Source organism: Podarcis melisellensis (assembly GCF_964234715.1).
Source record: "Podarcis melisellensis genome assembly, chromosome: 12".
Classification (NCBI taxonomy): domain Eukaryota; kingdom Metazoa; phylum Chordata; class Lepidosauria; order Squamata; family Lacertidae; genus Podarcis; species Podarcis melisellensis.
The window spans coordinates 58231565-58246756 of NC_138544.1; the positions used below are offsets into that span (position 1 = coordinate 58231565).

General features: G+C 45.1%; 1 protein-coding gene across 1 annotated transcript in view; it reads right to left on the reverse strand.

The window, feature by feature from the left end:
• SCAP (SREBF chaperone) overlaps positions 1-15192 on the reverse strand; it is a 63660-nt gene that overhangs the window by 30977 nt on the left and 17491 nt on the right. Inside the window, exons 2-9 of the mRNA XM_081931480.1 lie at positions 14344-14573; positions 12756-12885; positions 12228-12385; positions 9077-9297; positions 6139-6244; positions 5489-5661; positions 4587-4713; positions 1660-1772 (exon numbers count right to left, since the gene is read on the reverse strand). Coding sequence (XP_081787606.1) covers positions 1660-1772; positions 4587-4713; positions 5489-5661; positions 6139-6244; positions 9077-9297; positions 12228-12385; positions 12756-12885; positions 14344-14465 — 1150 coding nt within the window. The 5' untranslated portion in view covers positions 14466-14573. The remainder of the gene's footprint in view (positions 1-1659; positions 1773-4586; positions 4714-5488; positions 5662-6138; positions 6245-9076; positions 9298-12227; positions 12386-12755; positions 12886-14343; positions 14574-15192) is intronic.

Below are 15192 nucleotides of genomic sequence, written 5' to 3' on the forward strand. Positions count from 1 at the left end.
GTACGTACCACTCTGGCGAGACAGTCTGCAGGCAGATAGGGTCTCAGCCTACGTACCAGATGGAGCTGGTAAACAGCTGCCCTGGATAATGATTCGACCTGTGCCTCCATGGACAGCTGTGAGTCCAAAATGACTCCCAGGCTGCCCACCTGGTCCTTCAGGGACACAGTTATCCCATTCAGGACCAGGGAATCCTCCACACCTGCCCGCCTCCTGTCCCCCCAAAACAGTACTTCTGTCTTGTCAGGATTCAACCTCAATCATCTAATATAACAACGTCATGTGAGCGGCAGGCGGGTGGTACTGCTGATCTGCCAAAGTTGGGTGGGAGGGAGGAGGCAGTCACCAAGAAGGACTGAACCCCTTGCGCAACAGCTGCTTTTTGCAGGAGAGGCAGCTGTGTCTCTTAAGTGCTCCACAGCAGGCATCACATATGGAGACAGGTGAACGTAGTTTGAGGAAACCGCCTCAGAAGCCAAATGGGGAGGCCTGGTGTTGGTCCGCAGGACAGAGGCTCCCCACCCCTTCTTCAAAATGACAAAAATTATTGACAGAAGAAAAGTCAAACACAACATGCAAAAATCAACGGGTTGCTGAACTCCCAAAGTTCAAAGTGCTCTTCTGGAGGGACACTTCAGTTTCGTGCCTCTGTTGTCAGGAAACAGCCAGGATACTTGACACATAAGGGGAAGCTGGAGAAGTGGCTGGAGAACGCAACTGGCTTTGCTACTATTGAGACATTTTGGTGCTCCTGGCTCAAGTACGGCTGCAAAAAATTCAATGAGAGGAGGAACACTTCCTTACTTGGTTTGTGCAAATTGCTACCTCCACTGATAGTGTGTCCCTGCCAGTTGTTGGAAACTACAGGAGGGGAATTTACTCTTGTGCAACTTGGCCTGATCTAGCGGGCTCTTCTTAGGACATACGTTATTAAAATAAGCTTAAATCAACCTCCACACACGACAAAGATATCAAACTGCTTGCTTTGTAATTGGGTCTTCTGTGCTCCTTATCTATGCATATTGAGACTGGATTGCAAAGCCGGATTGCTAGGTTCCCCACGTATTTCCTAATGAGTGTCATGCAGTAATCTCGGTGTGTTTAATGTGGTGTCAATTGAGCAACAGGCTTCAGTCTGTCATGGGGCCTGTCCCCCAGGCTGCTCTGACCCACGCCAATATACTACCCCGTGCCTTTGGCACATCTAAGACCCAGAATGACTGCTGGGGCATGGATTGCCACAGAGGAAAGGTCACAGATCAGCAACAGAGGGATTACTTTGCATGCAGAAGATCAGCAAGCACTGATCTCAGATGCCAGGTGTGGGAAAGATCTTGTCAAGCCACTGCCAATCAGAACAGATTGAGAGCCAGTGTGGTGTAGTGGTTAAGAGCGGTGGACTCGTAATCTGGTGAACCGGGTTTGATTACCCGCTCCTCCAGATGCACCTTGGGCCAGTCACACTTCTCTGAGGTCTCTCAGCCTCACTCACCTCACAGAGTGTTTGTTGTGGGGGAGGAAGGGAAAGGAGATTGTTAGCTGCTTTGAGACTCCTTAGGGGAGTGAAAGGTGGGATATCAAGTCCCCCCCCCCCAAAAAAATAACAGACTAGAGATGGGCCAATAGTCTGGCAGAACTTTCCGTCTTCGTTCCACATACCTTGCGCAATCCTCAACTTCACTTCCAGGTCGACAGGCGTGGAAACGACAGATTTCGTCAGGACCAGCACATTCTCTAGGCCAATGACTACCACCAGGTAAGGGAAAATCTCCCTAGAGGAAAAACGGAGGGTAAACATATAGAAAGTGGAATTGCCTGGCCTAAGTAACCAGAGCAAGTCTCATTCTCAGAAGAGAATGGCTGAAGCTCACTGGGTGGCCTTGGGTAGGTCACTATCTCTCAGCCTAACCAATCTCAAAGGGTTGTGTGGGGATTACCGTATTTTTCGCTCTATAAGACGCACCAGGCCATAAGACGCACCTAGTTTTTGGAGGAGGAAAACAAAGCCAAAAATAATTCTGAATCCCAGAAGCCAGAACAGCAAGAGGGATCATTGCGCAGTGATCCCTCTCACTGTTCTGGCTTCCAGGATAGCTGCACGAAGCCTCTTCAGGGCAGCGGGATGAAGGCTCCCCCTGCCCTGATGAGGCTTCGTGTGGCTAAGCCAGAAGCTAGAACAACAAGAGGGAGCACTGCACAGCGATCCCTCTCGCTCTCCTGGCTTCAGTGATAACTGCGCAGCCTGCATTCGCTCCATAAGACGCACACACATTTCCCCTTCCTTTTTAGGAGGGGAAAAGTGAGTCGTATAGAGCAAAAAATACGGTAAATGAGAAGTGGGGGTACCACCTGGAGCTCTGGGGAGGTAGGCAGTATAGAAATGAGATCAAACAATCCTTTAAAAGATTGTGTAATAATAATAATAATAATAATAATAATAAATAATAACAACAACAACAACAACAACAACAACAACAAATAATAATAATAATAATAATAATAATAATAATAATAATAATAATAATAATAATAATACTTTATTATTTATACCCAGCCCATCTGCCTGGGTTTCCCAAGCCACTCTGGGCGGCTTCCAACAAAATATTAAAATACAGTACAATCAAACATTAAAAGCTTCCCTAAAAATGGCTGCCTTCAGATGTCTTCTAAAAGTCTGGTAGTTGTTGATTTCTTTGACATCTGCCTAGTTCCCTGTAACTTGGCTTCTTGCAGTGACAGAACCGCCAGAAGGCCCTCGGCGCTGGACCTCAGTGTCCGGGAAGAACAATGGGGGTGGAGACGCTCCTTCAGGTATACTGGACCATGGCCGTTTAGGGCTTTAAAGGTCAGACCAACACTTTGAACTGTGCTCAGAAATGTACTGGGAGCCAATGTAGGTTTTTCAAGACCGCTGTTATGTGGTCTCGGCGGCCGCTCCCAGTCTCCAGCCTAGCTGCCACATTCTGGATTAGTTGTAGTTTCCGGGTCACCTTCAAAGGTAGCCCACATAGAGCGCATTGCCGTAGTCCAAGCGAGAGATAACCAGAGCATGCACCACTCTGGCGAGACAGTACGCAGGCAGGGAGGGTCTCAGCCTGCATACCAGATGGAGCTAATAAACAGCTGCCCTGGACACAGAATTGACCTGCGCCTCCATGGACAGCTGCGAGTCCGAAATGACTCCCAGGCTGCGCACCTGGTCCTTCAGGGGCACAGTTAGGGGGGTTATTGGAAAAAAGGAGCTACTGGAAAATAAATATCTTTAGGAAGGCAGGCAATACTATTTACTATGAACACATCTGACAAAACATACTTCAGATGCCAGCGTTTACCATTCCCCACAAGCAACGAGAAGAGCAAACAAGGCAGCTGGGCTCTCAGATCAACTTGGCATGGATCCAAAGTGACCGTCCAGTTGAGGAAAGCCTGGCTCTCCTATCAGAGACAGCGGTGTTGTGGTGCTCCAAGGGGAAGGTCACGGGGAGAGATGTGGTAATGCTCTTCTGTGTTTGCGTGGAAGATGATGCAAGACTCCGACAAAGGGCAGGCAGGGGGAAAGGAAAGACGGAGTGCATCTCAAGGCCCCCCAAGAGAGATACTGGTCCCTAATTCTTGGGCGCATGGGTGGGGGGTCATCCTCTTCCCATCAACTCTTAGCTTTGTGTGATAAATAGCAAATCCATGGGGCAGAATATGTTAAACTTGATGAAATGATTTCTGCTGCTTTCCAACGTTGTGATGCATGATTAAGCTAATCACCCCAGCCACGGGAGCTAGAAAATTGCTCTACAAAAAACTGCTCCACGGGGGCTAGAAAATTTCAAATGCTAAAACATGGGAGACTGAAGAAGCTACTAAATGGGCTTCTTGGTACAGAATCCACATTCAACAGTTTGCAGGTGTAATTGCTGAAGGAATTATATTCCTGGTAATGTATTTGATATTAAAGTTCCGTGATCTACAAGATCTGGTTGTCCTGTGTCTGCATAAAAGCTAGCTCTGGCCTGTAGGAAAATATTTATACAGGATGCAATTTTTGTCAAGCACACAGGGTTTAAAACATCTGGATTTATACCGGAGAACTACCTTGTTACAAGAGGTTATTCTGTGGCTTCCAAAGATTACGGTTGTTTTAGAGAGAGCCAGTGGAACCACTGGTTTCTACTGGGACATTTTCTGGCAAAACCACAGTTAGAACAGGTGCTTCTATCAATTTATGACCCATCTCTTAATCTAAAGATAATCTGATAGGCATTGGGGTGTGTTTGTTCTAATAATGTCCCCACCTCTGAGCCGATTCACCTGCCAGAAAGACACAGGTAAAATCCCAGTTCTGATTCACGTTTGGTGTAGATGAAGATGTTTGCAAATGAATTTGTTGTACTCATACTGTGCTTTTTTAGGTATCCACCTAACGGAGCTCATCTCAGCAGAAGGATAATACAGTTTGCTCAGGCAGCCATGAGACATTGCTTGGAAAGGAGGTCATTAATACGGCAGCTGTAGGAAGGAACTAAAGGAGAGCAGCAGCTCTTCTGCAACCATATTAACCAGCTTCTGCCAGTTGGATTAATTTAGATGCTTACCCTCCATTGAGCGTAGGTGTCAGGCCGAAGAGTGTGCACAATCCAACCGACATGAGCAGAGAACTCAGGACCGTCACAACGGCAGCCAGAGCCAAGCCCCATTTTGATTTCACCATGTCAATCTTCCCTGAGGGAGAGAAAGCAAAGTCTCCACAACCGTCGGATGAAAGTAAGACACAGAAACTAAGCCGTGGAGGCAGGACACATGCGTTCGCTAACCAGACCATGGGAAAGGCAGAAAAGGTGCCACCCACAGATTGATGTGCAAATGCGCAAGCGGGTCTGCGGGTCTCTCTCAACGCACAACACAATCCATTGCTCTAAAATGAGGTTCGCACCAGGGCGTGCAAAAGTAGCACCTTGAAGGATGGGACACAACAAGAAATGCCACCTATCCCAAAACAGTGTTTCTTTTTCTTAAGGTTCCAGAAAGCGTCTCTGTCTCTCACACACAATACCAAGTACAGTGGTACCTCTGGTTACGTACTTAATTCATTCCAGAGGTCCGTTCTTAACCCGAAACTGTTCTTAACCTGAAGCACCACTTGAGCTAATGGGGCCTCCTGCTGCTGCTGCCGCCGCGCGATTTCTGTTCTCACCCTGAAGCAAAGTTCTTAACCAGAGGTACTATTGTTGGGTTATGGGTTAGCGGAGTCTGTAACCTGAAGCGTATGTAACCTGAAGCGTACGTAACCCGAGGTACCACTGTACTGCTCTGGCTATGAAATAAAGGGTGCTGCATTTATTACCCTTTTCCCCCAGCAAAGTCAGTCTGCTCAGAGACACAACTCTAAAGGATCTGTGCCTCTCTATTGCTGCGTTAAAACCAGGGGTGGGGTGCAGCACACACGGTCCCTTGAGCCCTCCTCCTGGCAATGCCCTAATCTGCCCTTCACACTTACGGGTAGAGAAGTAGATGTAGGCAAACAGGATGATGTAGGTGGTCACAAGGGGAATGAGTTCAGCGATGCCAATCTCTTCCTTGAAGTGGACGTGGGTGATGTGCTCTTCCTGCAGAGTGCAGTTGGGGCTGGGGTGCAGAGCCTTGAGGCGGGAGCGGAGGCTGGCAAGGAACCTGCCGTGGAAAGCACAAGGGCAACTCACAGCTCCTACAAAGCACAGCCATGCAGAGCTCCTTGTCTTAAAAGAGAAAAACCACCTTTCACCTAAGTTACAGGGCACACAGCAAAGCTGCCCTATTTTTGTAACCTGTGTAGCAGCCGTGAGAGGCTCGGCATTGCACAACCACGGCTACTATTCTAATCCGCTGGTTCTCAATTGTGCCTTGGTATTTGGATAGGCAAAGGAAGGTTTTGCATAAAGGCTTTGCCAGTGTATGGGGCGTACAAAAGAGATGTTAACGTGACATTTTGACATGCGATCATTCAGGGGAGAAAACGACATGGATTTAACAATCCCTGTTAGGAAAACATGCTAAAGGCAGCCTTGAGAAAACGAAATACAGTCCTGGAGTATGAACAACACATGGAATAAGGGAGAAGCATTTTCCAAAGCTGCAGGTGACTGTTTCATCATCTTCTGGATGAAATACCTGGAATCATAGCGCTGAAGACCCAGGGTAATGGTGTAGGTTACCACTCGCTTCCGGTTATATAGGTTCACCCCGCTGTACTTCCCTGGGACTCCAAACAGCAGGTCTGAGGAAAGAAGAGGGACGCATTGTGAGGTTTCAAAGTCGCACAATCGGGAAGCATATGAGGCTCCCCAAGCTTAATGAAGACTATCACACACTGCTCCAGTTGCCACATCTCCAAAAAGATATAGTACAGTGGCACCTCAGGTTAAGTACTTAATTCATTCCAGAGGTCTGTACTTAACCTGAAACTGTTCGTAACCTGAAGCACCACTTTAGCTAATGGGGCCTCCTGCTGCTGCCGCACCGCTGCAGTGTGATTTCTGTTCTCATCCTGAATTAAAATTCTTAACCTGAATCACTATTTCTGGGTTAGCGGAGTCTGTAACCTGAAGCATATGTAACCTGAAGCGTATGTAACCCGAGGTACCATACCACTGTACAACAGAGCTGGGAAAGGTACCAAAACAGGCAATTTAAACAAGCTAGGAACTGTAGAATGTTCCTTATGACAGACAGCTTAAAAGATCTGTATCTTTTTAAGTCCCAAAAAGGGCAATTAAAACGAGCTAGGAACTGTAGCATGTTCCTTATGACAAACAACTTAAAAGATTTATATCTTTTTAAGTCCCAAAAAGGGCAATTAAAACGAGCTAGGAACTGTAGCATGTTCCTTACGACAGACAACTTAAAAGATTTGTATCTTTTTAAGTCCCAAAAAGGGCAATTAAAACGAGCTAGGAACTGTAGCATGTTCCTTATGACAGACAACTTAAAAGATTTGTATCTTTTTAAGTCCCAAAAAGGGCAATTAAAACGAGTCAGGAACTGTAGCATGTTCCTTATGACAGACAACTTAAAAGATTTATATCTTTTTAAGTCCCAAAAAGGGCAATTAAAACGAGCTAGGAACTGTAGCATGTTCCTTATGACAGACAACTTAAAAGATTTATATCTTTTTAAGTCCCAAAAAGGGCAATTAAAACGAGCTAGGAACTGTAGCATGTTCCTTATGACAGACAACTTAAAAGATTTGTATCTTTTTAAGTCCCAAAAAGGGCAATTAAAACGAGCCAGGAACTGTAGCATGTTCCTTATGACAGACAACTTAAAAGATTTGTATCATGCTACCTCCAGGGTCAGAGGCATCATGTCTTTGAATACCAGGTGCTGAGGAATAACAGCAAGAGGGAAGGGTGGCTGCCCTCACGTCCTGCCGATCAGCTTTCCATGGGCATCTGGTTGGCTACTGTGGATCAGCTTTTGGTCAGATCCAAAAATGCTCTACTATTGAGTTGATGTCAAAACTCGCTTCTTGGCTCTGACACGGCAGAACAGCTGTTCTCCAATATTCAGGCCAGCCTCCCAACACCTGATGAAGGACAAGCTAGATACCATTATGTAAGAAAGCTGAGGGCAAACCAATTCCATTTCACTATGGCACTGTTGTTGTCTTCCATGTAGTTTTTTTCATTAATTCTCCAAAGATATTTCAAAGCAGTTTTTTAAAAAACATATTTTCTTTTTTTTTTTAATGATATTTTATTAAAATTTTCAGAATAGGACAATAAATAGAAAAAACACAAGAAAAAATACAAAAACACAAAAATACAGACAATTGACATAGAAAAAAGAAGAAAAAGAAAAAGGAATAACAAAAAAAAAAATCCTGTTTTTTAACCTCTCTTCTTTAGTTAACTTATTTTCCTGACTTCCTAATGCCTCCCTTTTTTGTATTCCACTTAAAAAATGGTTCAGCAAATTCAACCTATTGGTTTATCCTTTATTATTTTTCCTCACATGTACGCTACAGCAGCAGCAAGAATACTCATCGCAAAGCATTGGAAGACACAAGATCTTCCCACCCTGGAAGAATGGCAGATGCAAGTAATGGACTATATGGAGATGGCGGAAATGACTGGCAGAATCCGAGACCAGGGAGAAGAGTTGGTGGAAGAAGACTGGAGGAAATTTTAAATCTACTTACAGAAACATTGTAAAATTTTTGAATGTTGATGACATTGAAATGAAATGAAGGGGTTCTAGTAATAAGGTAAAAGATTAGGTAAGAATAGATTGATATTAGATGAAAGTTTGAAGTTAAAAACATATTTTCTTCTTGACTGCATCTCTTCTGGTGGTGTTTTAAAAACTCCTTTTTATTCGTTGTCCTATACAGCAGAACCTCGATTCACCACCGCCCCTACTCGTGAACAATTCGACTTGCAACCGCGACAAACCCAGAAGTAAATACTGGGTTTGCAGCGATTCGCACATGCACAGAAGCGGCTTCTGCCATCTGCACATGCGCAAAACGGCGCTTCTACCAGCAAACCGGATCGACTCACAAACGGACCTCCGCAACGGATTCCGTACGTGAGTAGAGGTTCCACTGTATTATATATGTTTTTATTGCCTAAACCCCAAATCATTGGTTCTTTCAATAATCCACTGTTTATACTTCGAATCCTGCCTGCGACTTCATGTATGGGTGATAGTTTGACTTGTAACCCACCCATGATCTCCGCTCCTCCTTAAACGTTTCATCATTATGTCCTCTTAATTTAACAATTTCACCATTTCAGCATAGTCCATCAGTTTTAGAAGCAGTTCCTCCTTGGTTGGTGATCCTTCATTCCCCTTCTGTGCATATTAAGTTCCAACTGCCTGTTGTCACATTATTCCTAGTGAAAAGGCTTTGGCTTTTTTAGGGATTGTCAGTTTAAACATCCTTTTCAATTTATTATAGTATCTTTTCCCCAGAACCCTTCGCCTTTTCATAGGACCACCACATGTGGCGCTGCTAAGCTGGTTGTCAGGGGAGACATGAGTCGGGCCCAATGGATGTTCCTCAAGTATTTCCCCTACTAATCTCTTCTCATGCAAGATCTCATACCTTTGGGGGTAGCCGATGTCTGTAATGTCTTTGGTTCATGCTGGTGGATCGTTCTGATGACATCCGGGTCAGCACTGAAGAGTTCCTGGTCATTCTGCCAGAAGTTTCCTGGGGACAGCAGCAGGCAACCATGTTCAGGAAGCAAGCCTCGAAGCTTCTTTAAATTGGGCAGGAGATCTGTTACCTGAAGGCAGATTTCTTCCAGACTTTTGATTCTGGAGCTGAAAGGGGGTGTGTGAGAAAAGCCAAGAGTTTCAGCAGATCAAGAGTATCCGCAAATGGACAAAGCAGAAAGGGACACTGCGATTCCACTGATTATTCATCCCAGTGATTCAGAAAGCGGCCACAGATATGAAATTCATTTTTGCAAGTATCCATCAGTTCTTTGAAGTGGCAAATTGCCTGTGAGCTCTCTTACGCCTGTGGTTATTTTATATTCATATGCTCTACTGTTAAAAAGTATGGTCTGGGCTCTGGTGGTTTTCCTTTCAGAGATATTCCCTTTCTATAGTCATTCCAAAAACACCTTAGCCAAAGTCATTTTTCCTCTTCTCCTGCTGTTACCATGTCACCATCACTTCTGCATTACACAGTGGTACCTCAGGTTAAGTACTTAATTCGTTCCGGAGGTCTGTTCTTAACCTGAAACTGTTCTTAACCTGAAGCACCACTTTAGCTAATGGAGCCTCCCGCTGCACGATTTCTGTTCTCATCCTGAAGCAAAGTTCTTAACCCGAGGTACTATTTCTGGGTTAGCGGAGTCTGTAACCTGAAGCGTATGTAACCCGAGGTACCACTGTACTATCTACATTGTCCTCAAGCTCCCAGCCCTTACATTTGAGGTACTCCACCTCTTCCATCTCTCACTGTTCCTATTCCTTGCAGCTCTGCTCTGCAGACAAGCAGAACTGCCACCAAGGGACTCACAGTCAGTTAACAGCTTCCAAAGCGGGTAGGTCTACCCAAAACAAGGAGAGGGAATCAGCAATCCAAATCCAAGTTTTGCATCCAGCACAAATACAGGATATGTGGACTGACCATACAGAAGCTGAGATACATGGTTCCAAATATCTCCATATGCCGCAGACAAAGTCAGGAACAGAAGGTGCAAACAGAATCAAGGCTCTTGGAGCTCTGAGTCAAAGAACGTTCATATTTATTACTGCCATTATTATTATTATTATTATTATTATTATTATTATTATTACAGTGGTGCCCCGCAAGACGAATGCCTCGCAAGACGGAAAACTCGCTAGACGAAAGGGTTTTCCGTTTTGGAGGTGCTTCGCAAAACGAATTTCCAATGGAATTGCTTCGCAAGACGAAAATGTCTTGCGAGTTCCTGCGGGGTTTTTTTCCTTTCCCCCCCACTTTTTCTAAGCCGCTAAGCCGCTTATCCGCTAAGCCAATAAGCCACTAAAAGCCGCTAATAGCGCTAATCCGTCAATGGGCTTGCTTCGCAAGACGAAAAAAACGCTAGACGAAGAGACTCGCAGAACGGATTCTTTTCGTCTTGCGAGGCCCCACTGTGCTATTATTTATTACACTTATCTACTGCCCTTCATCTGAAGGTCTCAGCGCGGTCCACAAAATAAAGATACTTCGTACACGGTAGGAATGCTGGCTCCCTGCACCAGCACACACCGACCAACGTGATCAAGAGCATATTGGGATAAAGCCCAACTGCTGCCCTGCAATCGTGCCAATGTGCATTCTTCCTATAGAAATACAAAGTGGCTCACACTCATTGCATCCAGCTCAGATATGAGCTAGAACCTCTGACACGAACATTTAAGGGTGCCACAGTCGACAATTTTTATCTGGCAAACAACTTGGGTTCTGTAGCAGACTGTGAAGACTAGGTTTAGTTTATATAATTCACAGTTCAAGTATTTTGAAGAGATGGGGGATCAGTTGGCATCAGATTAACAGCCTGGGAAAGGGGGCTGCGCCAAGGGAGTAAAGCCAAGGGAGCCAAGCCTCCTCTGAACAAGAGCAGCTCTCCACAAATACAAAGGTCAAGAGATCCCTCTGAAAAGCCAGGAAATCAGCAAGTCTCAGGCTGCCCAATTCTGGATCCGATATTCTATGTTCTACCAGCATGACGAAGCTCCTCACATATTAAGCACGTACAACCTTGCCTATAGGCAGCTGGCTGTACACAACATGCTAAATGTCAAGAAATCAGAAGAGAGCAGTTAGCTAGCCTAATGGGAATCTCTTCTTTGCTCACTTGGTGCCTTCATTACATATTTAGGCACTAAGCAAAAACATACTTCTCCCCAGTCTTTGGCTAATTATGGCCTTTTAAATGGGGGGAGGGGGAGGTATTATTTTGTTTGTTATTATTTTATATATTTTTATGTTCTTATACTGTAAACCGATCTGTGATCCTACGTTAAGGGTGGCATATAGATTTAATAACTTAAAGGTCAATAAATCGCAACACCCCAGAGGTCCCAGGCTCTAAGGGAGTCAGATCAGACTCAATCAGAGCCAGGGCCTTTTCAACACTGGCTCCGGCCTGGTGGAACGCTCTGTCTCATGAGACCAGGGCCCTGCAGGATCTGATTTCTTTCCACAGGGCCTGTAAGACAGAGTTGTTCCACCTGGCCTTTGGCTTGGAGTCAATTTGATTCCCTCCCCCTCTTCCTTTTTCCTTTCTCCTCCTGTGATGAGGCTGCATTTTAATGTTTTAATGCTGTATTTTAATCTTGTTTTTAAGTTGTATTCATTCAACTTGTTTTTACAGTGGTGCCCCGCAAGACGAATGCCTCGTAAGATGAAAAACTCGCTAGACGAAAAAGTTTTCCGTTTTTTGAGTCGTTATGCAAGACGAATTTCCCTATGGGCTTGCTTCGCAAGACGAAACGTCTTGCGAGTTCTTGCGAGTTTGTTTCCTTTTTCTTAAAGCCGCTAAGCCGTTAATAGCCGCTAAGCCGCTAAGAGCCGTGCTTCGCAAGACGAAAAAAACGTAAGATGAAGAGACTCGCAGAACGGATTAATTTCGTCTTGCGAGGCACCACTGTATTATTGGTTGTTAGCCACCCAGACTCCGGCCCTGGCTGGGGAGGGCGGGGTATCAATAAATTTATTATTATTATTGTTATTAACAAACAAACAAACAAACAAATAATTGAGGTCCACCTACCCGTCTTGCAGGGCATGGTTTCTGATTTCTTCCACTAGCTGGAAGACACGGGAGAGTGGGGACCGAAACACATCAACAGCCAGGAATGTCTTGGGCCATGGAGAGACAGTGGCTTTCACCAGGACCTGCTGAATGTAGGCTACAGGAGCACCTGTGTACTGGGAGGGAGAAAATGAGATGAGACAAATTTATAACAGGAGACCAAAGCTGCAGCAAAGTACTCTTCAACCATATAGTAGTTTCTATGTGCCATTTGTTTAGCTAACTGTATCCAAGCCTCTTCATGCTGCAGCTCCTTTGCTACAAGGGTGGAACAGAAGCTCAGTGCAAGAACACATGCTTCAGAGCTATTCTGGGCCTTAGGAATATGAAAGTTAATGAAAGGCAATACCGATAAAAATATAAAAATGGTGGCTGTGTTTTCTCTGCCTGAGTTTTCTCTGAGCTAAGCCACCCCAAATGCTATCAGGCTCTCCATTTCATGCGTGCTCGCTTCACACACTGTGGTAGTAACAATAGTAACAGTACCCAGTCAGGCCTCTCGTTCGGCTCTCCTTGCTGGTGGGTTGGGTAGGCTGGAGGCTGTGCGTAGTCCTTCACAGGGGTGGTGTATTCAACAGGTCCAGTGCCGGGCAATGGGAGTTTCAGCAGTGGGTAGCTGCAAGGCGGAAAACAGGCAGCAAAACATTTTCAGGCAAGACCAAGCGATGAAATTTTAAAAATGGGCAAAGACTTTACGTCCTTTCTCCCACCCTGAAACTGAACATCCATGACAAATGCCAGAAGAGAGGTCATGCGCAGAAGGCACAAGAAGCAGCCCTGTGGGGCTTTAAAAGACCTGCACATTTTTAAAAAGCAGCATGAGCTTTTGCAGGCAACAACATTGCTGAGGCCTCAAAGCAAACGGATTCCACTTCGAGGCAGCCACGTCCCATTGTCACACAACTCTCGCAGATACAAAATTTTCCTGTTATCTGACCTTCAGCGACTTTGGCACTTTCAACATTTCCTTCAACTGTGAACTAGCGAAAATTGCCAAGGCCTTTTCTAAACAGAACACAGTATTGCTCTGTATGATTTAAAATACAGGGAATACAGACTCTGAGAACTCTGGGAACACACTCATCCCCCACCCTCAAATTCCTTCCCCTCAAATAATTCCTTCAGACTGCAACATCAGAAGTAGCTATGGCCGAAATTTTAATAGGCAAACCAGTTTGAGAAAACAGACTTTCTGTTTAAAGAAAATTAATTCTGGCTGCATCTCTTCTGTGTCTCTTCTCTTACAGCGGTTTTCCATATGAAAGAGAACATGATGTTTTCTCTTGCTGCCAAGTCCTATGGCAAGGTCACAATTCTGTTTATTAGTGACCAATACCTTCTTACACTCATGCCAAATGTTTCATAGCAGCAAGACACCGTTGCTATAACACTGCCAGCCACATGACTACCTAGTCCGGCATTGCAAAGGCACTCCAGGGCTAAAGGAGACAAAGAGAGCAGGGAAACGTTTGGACAGAATAAAATATTTCTTCCTCTTTGAAAGTTACTGGAAACGGGAGTACGTCCCACACAGCTTCAGAGCCTTACTAAACAGCCAAGCCTACACAGCGATGGAAGAATAGCCCTTTCATGTCAGACATTTTAGCCCACTACTGCAATTCGGCACCTCTCAAAAGATCTGCTAACCCAAACCACAAGTACCTCGGGTTAAATACTTAATTCGTTCTGGAGGTCTGTTCTTAACCTGAAACTGTTCTTAACCTGAAGCACCACTTTAGCTAATGGGGCCTCCCACTGCCACTGCACCGCTGCTGCACGATTTCTGTTCTTATCCTGAAGCAAAGTTCTTAACCCAAGGTAATATTTCTGGGTTAGTGGAGCATATGTAACCTGAAGCGTATGTAACCCGAGGTACCTCTGTATTGGTGCATTTAGTCAAAGGTATCTAAACTTGCTCCGACTGGGTGTTCTTTGCAGAAATGCAAGTTTCCTCCTGTGCCCTTTGGCCTCTCCTCAATACTTTCACAGCGTTTTTGAAATGAAAATGCACAACCACGTGGTCCACTTGAAGACAAGGCACACATGGATGGATACTGCGGAAGAGAGACTTTACCAGCAGGCCAGGACACAGAGGCCGGTGAAAAGGATGATAGGGATGGGGCAGGAAGCACACAGCAGCCCGTGGTTGTAGAACGCCCGTGATATCTTCTCCCGCAGTCTGTCAGTCAAGGTCATTCTCAGCTGTCCATCAGCTAACTGCCATCCCGGAATGTATTAGGGCAGTTTCATCAGAGTCCACCATGGGCGGCACTTCAGAAAAGGCACGGCATGCAAAACAGAATTCTGGAAGGGAGAGAAGAGAAGGCAGCAGCTGGTCAGAGATTCCTTTCCCACATTAAGAGTGCCATCTTGTGCATGTTTACTCAGAAGGAAGGCCCACTCTCGTCAGTGAGACACACGCGCAAAGAAATGTGCACACAAGACTGCAGACAAAGAGCACTCCTGCAGGGAACTCTCATGCCTGACATAAAAACCTTCTCATTCACAGAAACTCTCATGCCTGACATAAAAACCTTCTCATTCACCTTCTCAAAACCCTCTCATTCACAGAAAATGGCACATGAATCAAACATCTGTGCACTACATATTAGGTACAAACTCCTGTGGCTTACAATGGACAATGGTGCTCAGACACAGGACTCAAACCACACATAAGATACCTGGATTTATCAAGTTTTCTAAACTTATTCTGATTTTGCAACCTTTCTTTCCTTGATTTTTCTTCCAGATCTCTCTTACAGCCCTTCTCAGAATTATTTTCCATTTTTTCCTCAGTGGCCTTCTGGATTTATGATTCACAAAATGGGGAAACACATGATTTCTGTAAGTGATCCTGGGACCTTTGGTGTGTGTGGCAGGTCTAACATCAACAACAACTCTGGAGGAGCTGTGTCTGTCTGTT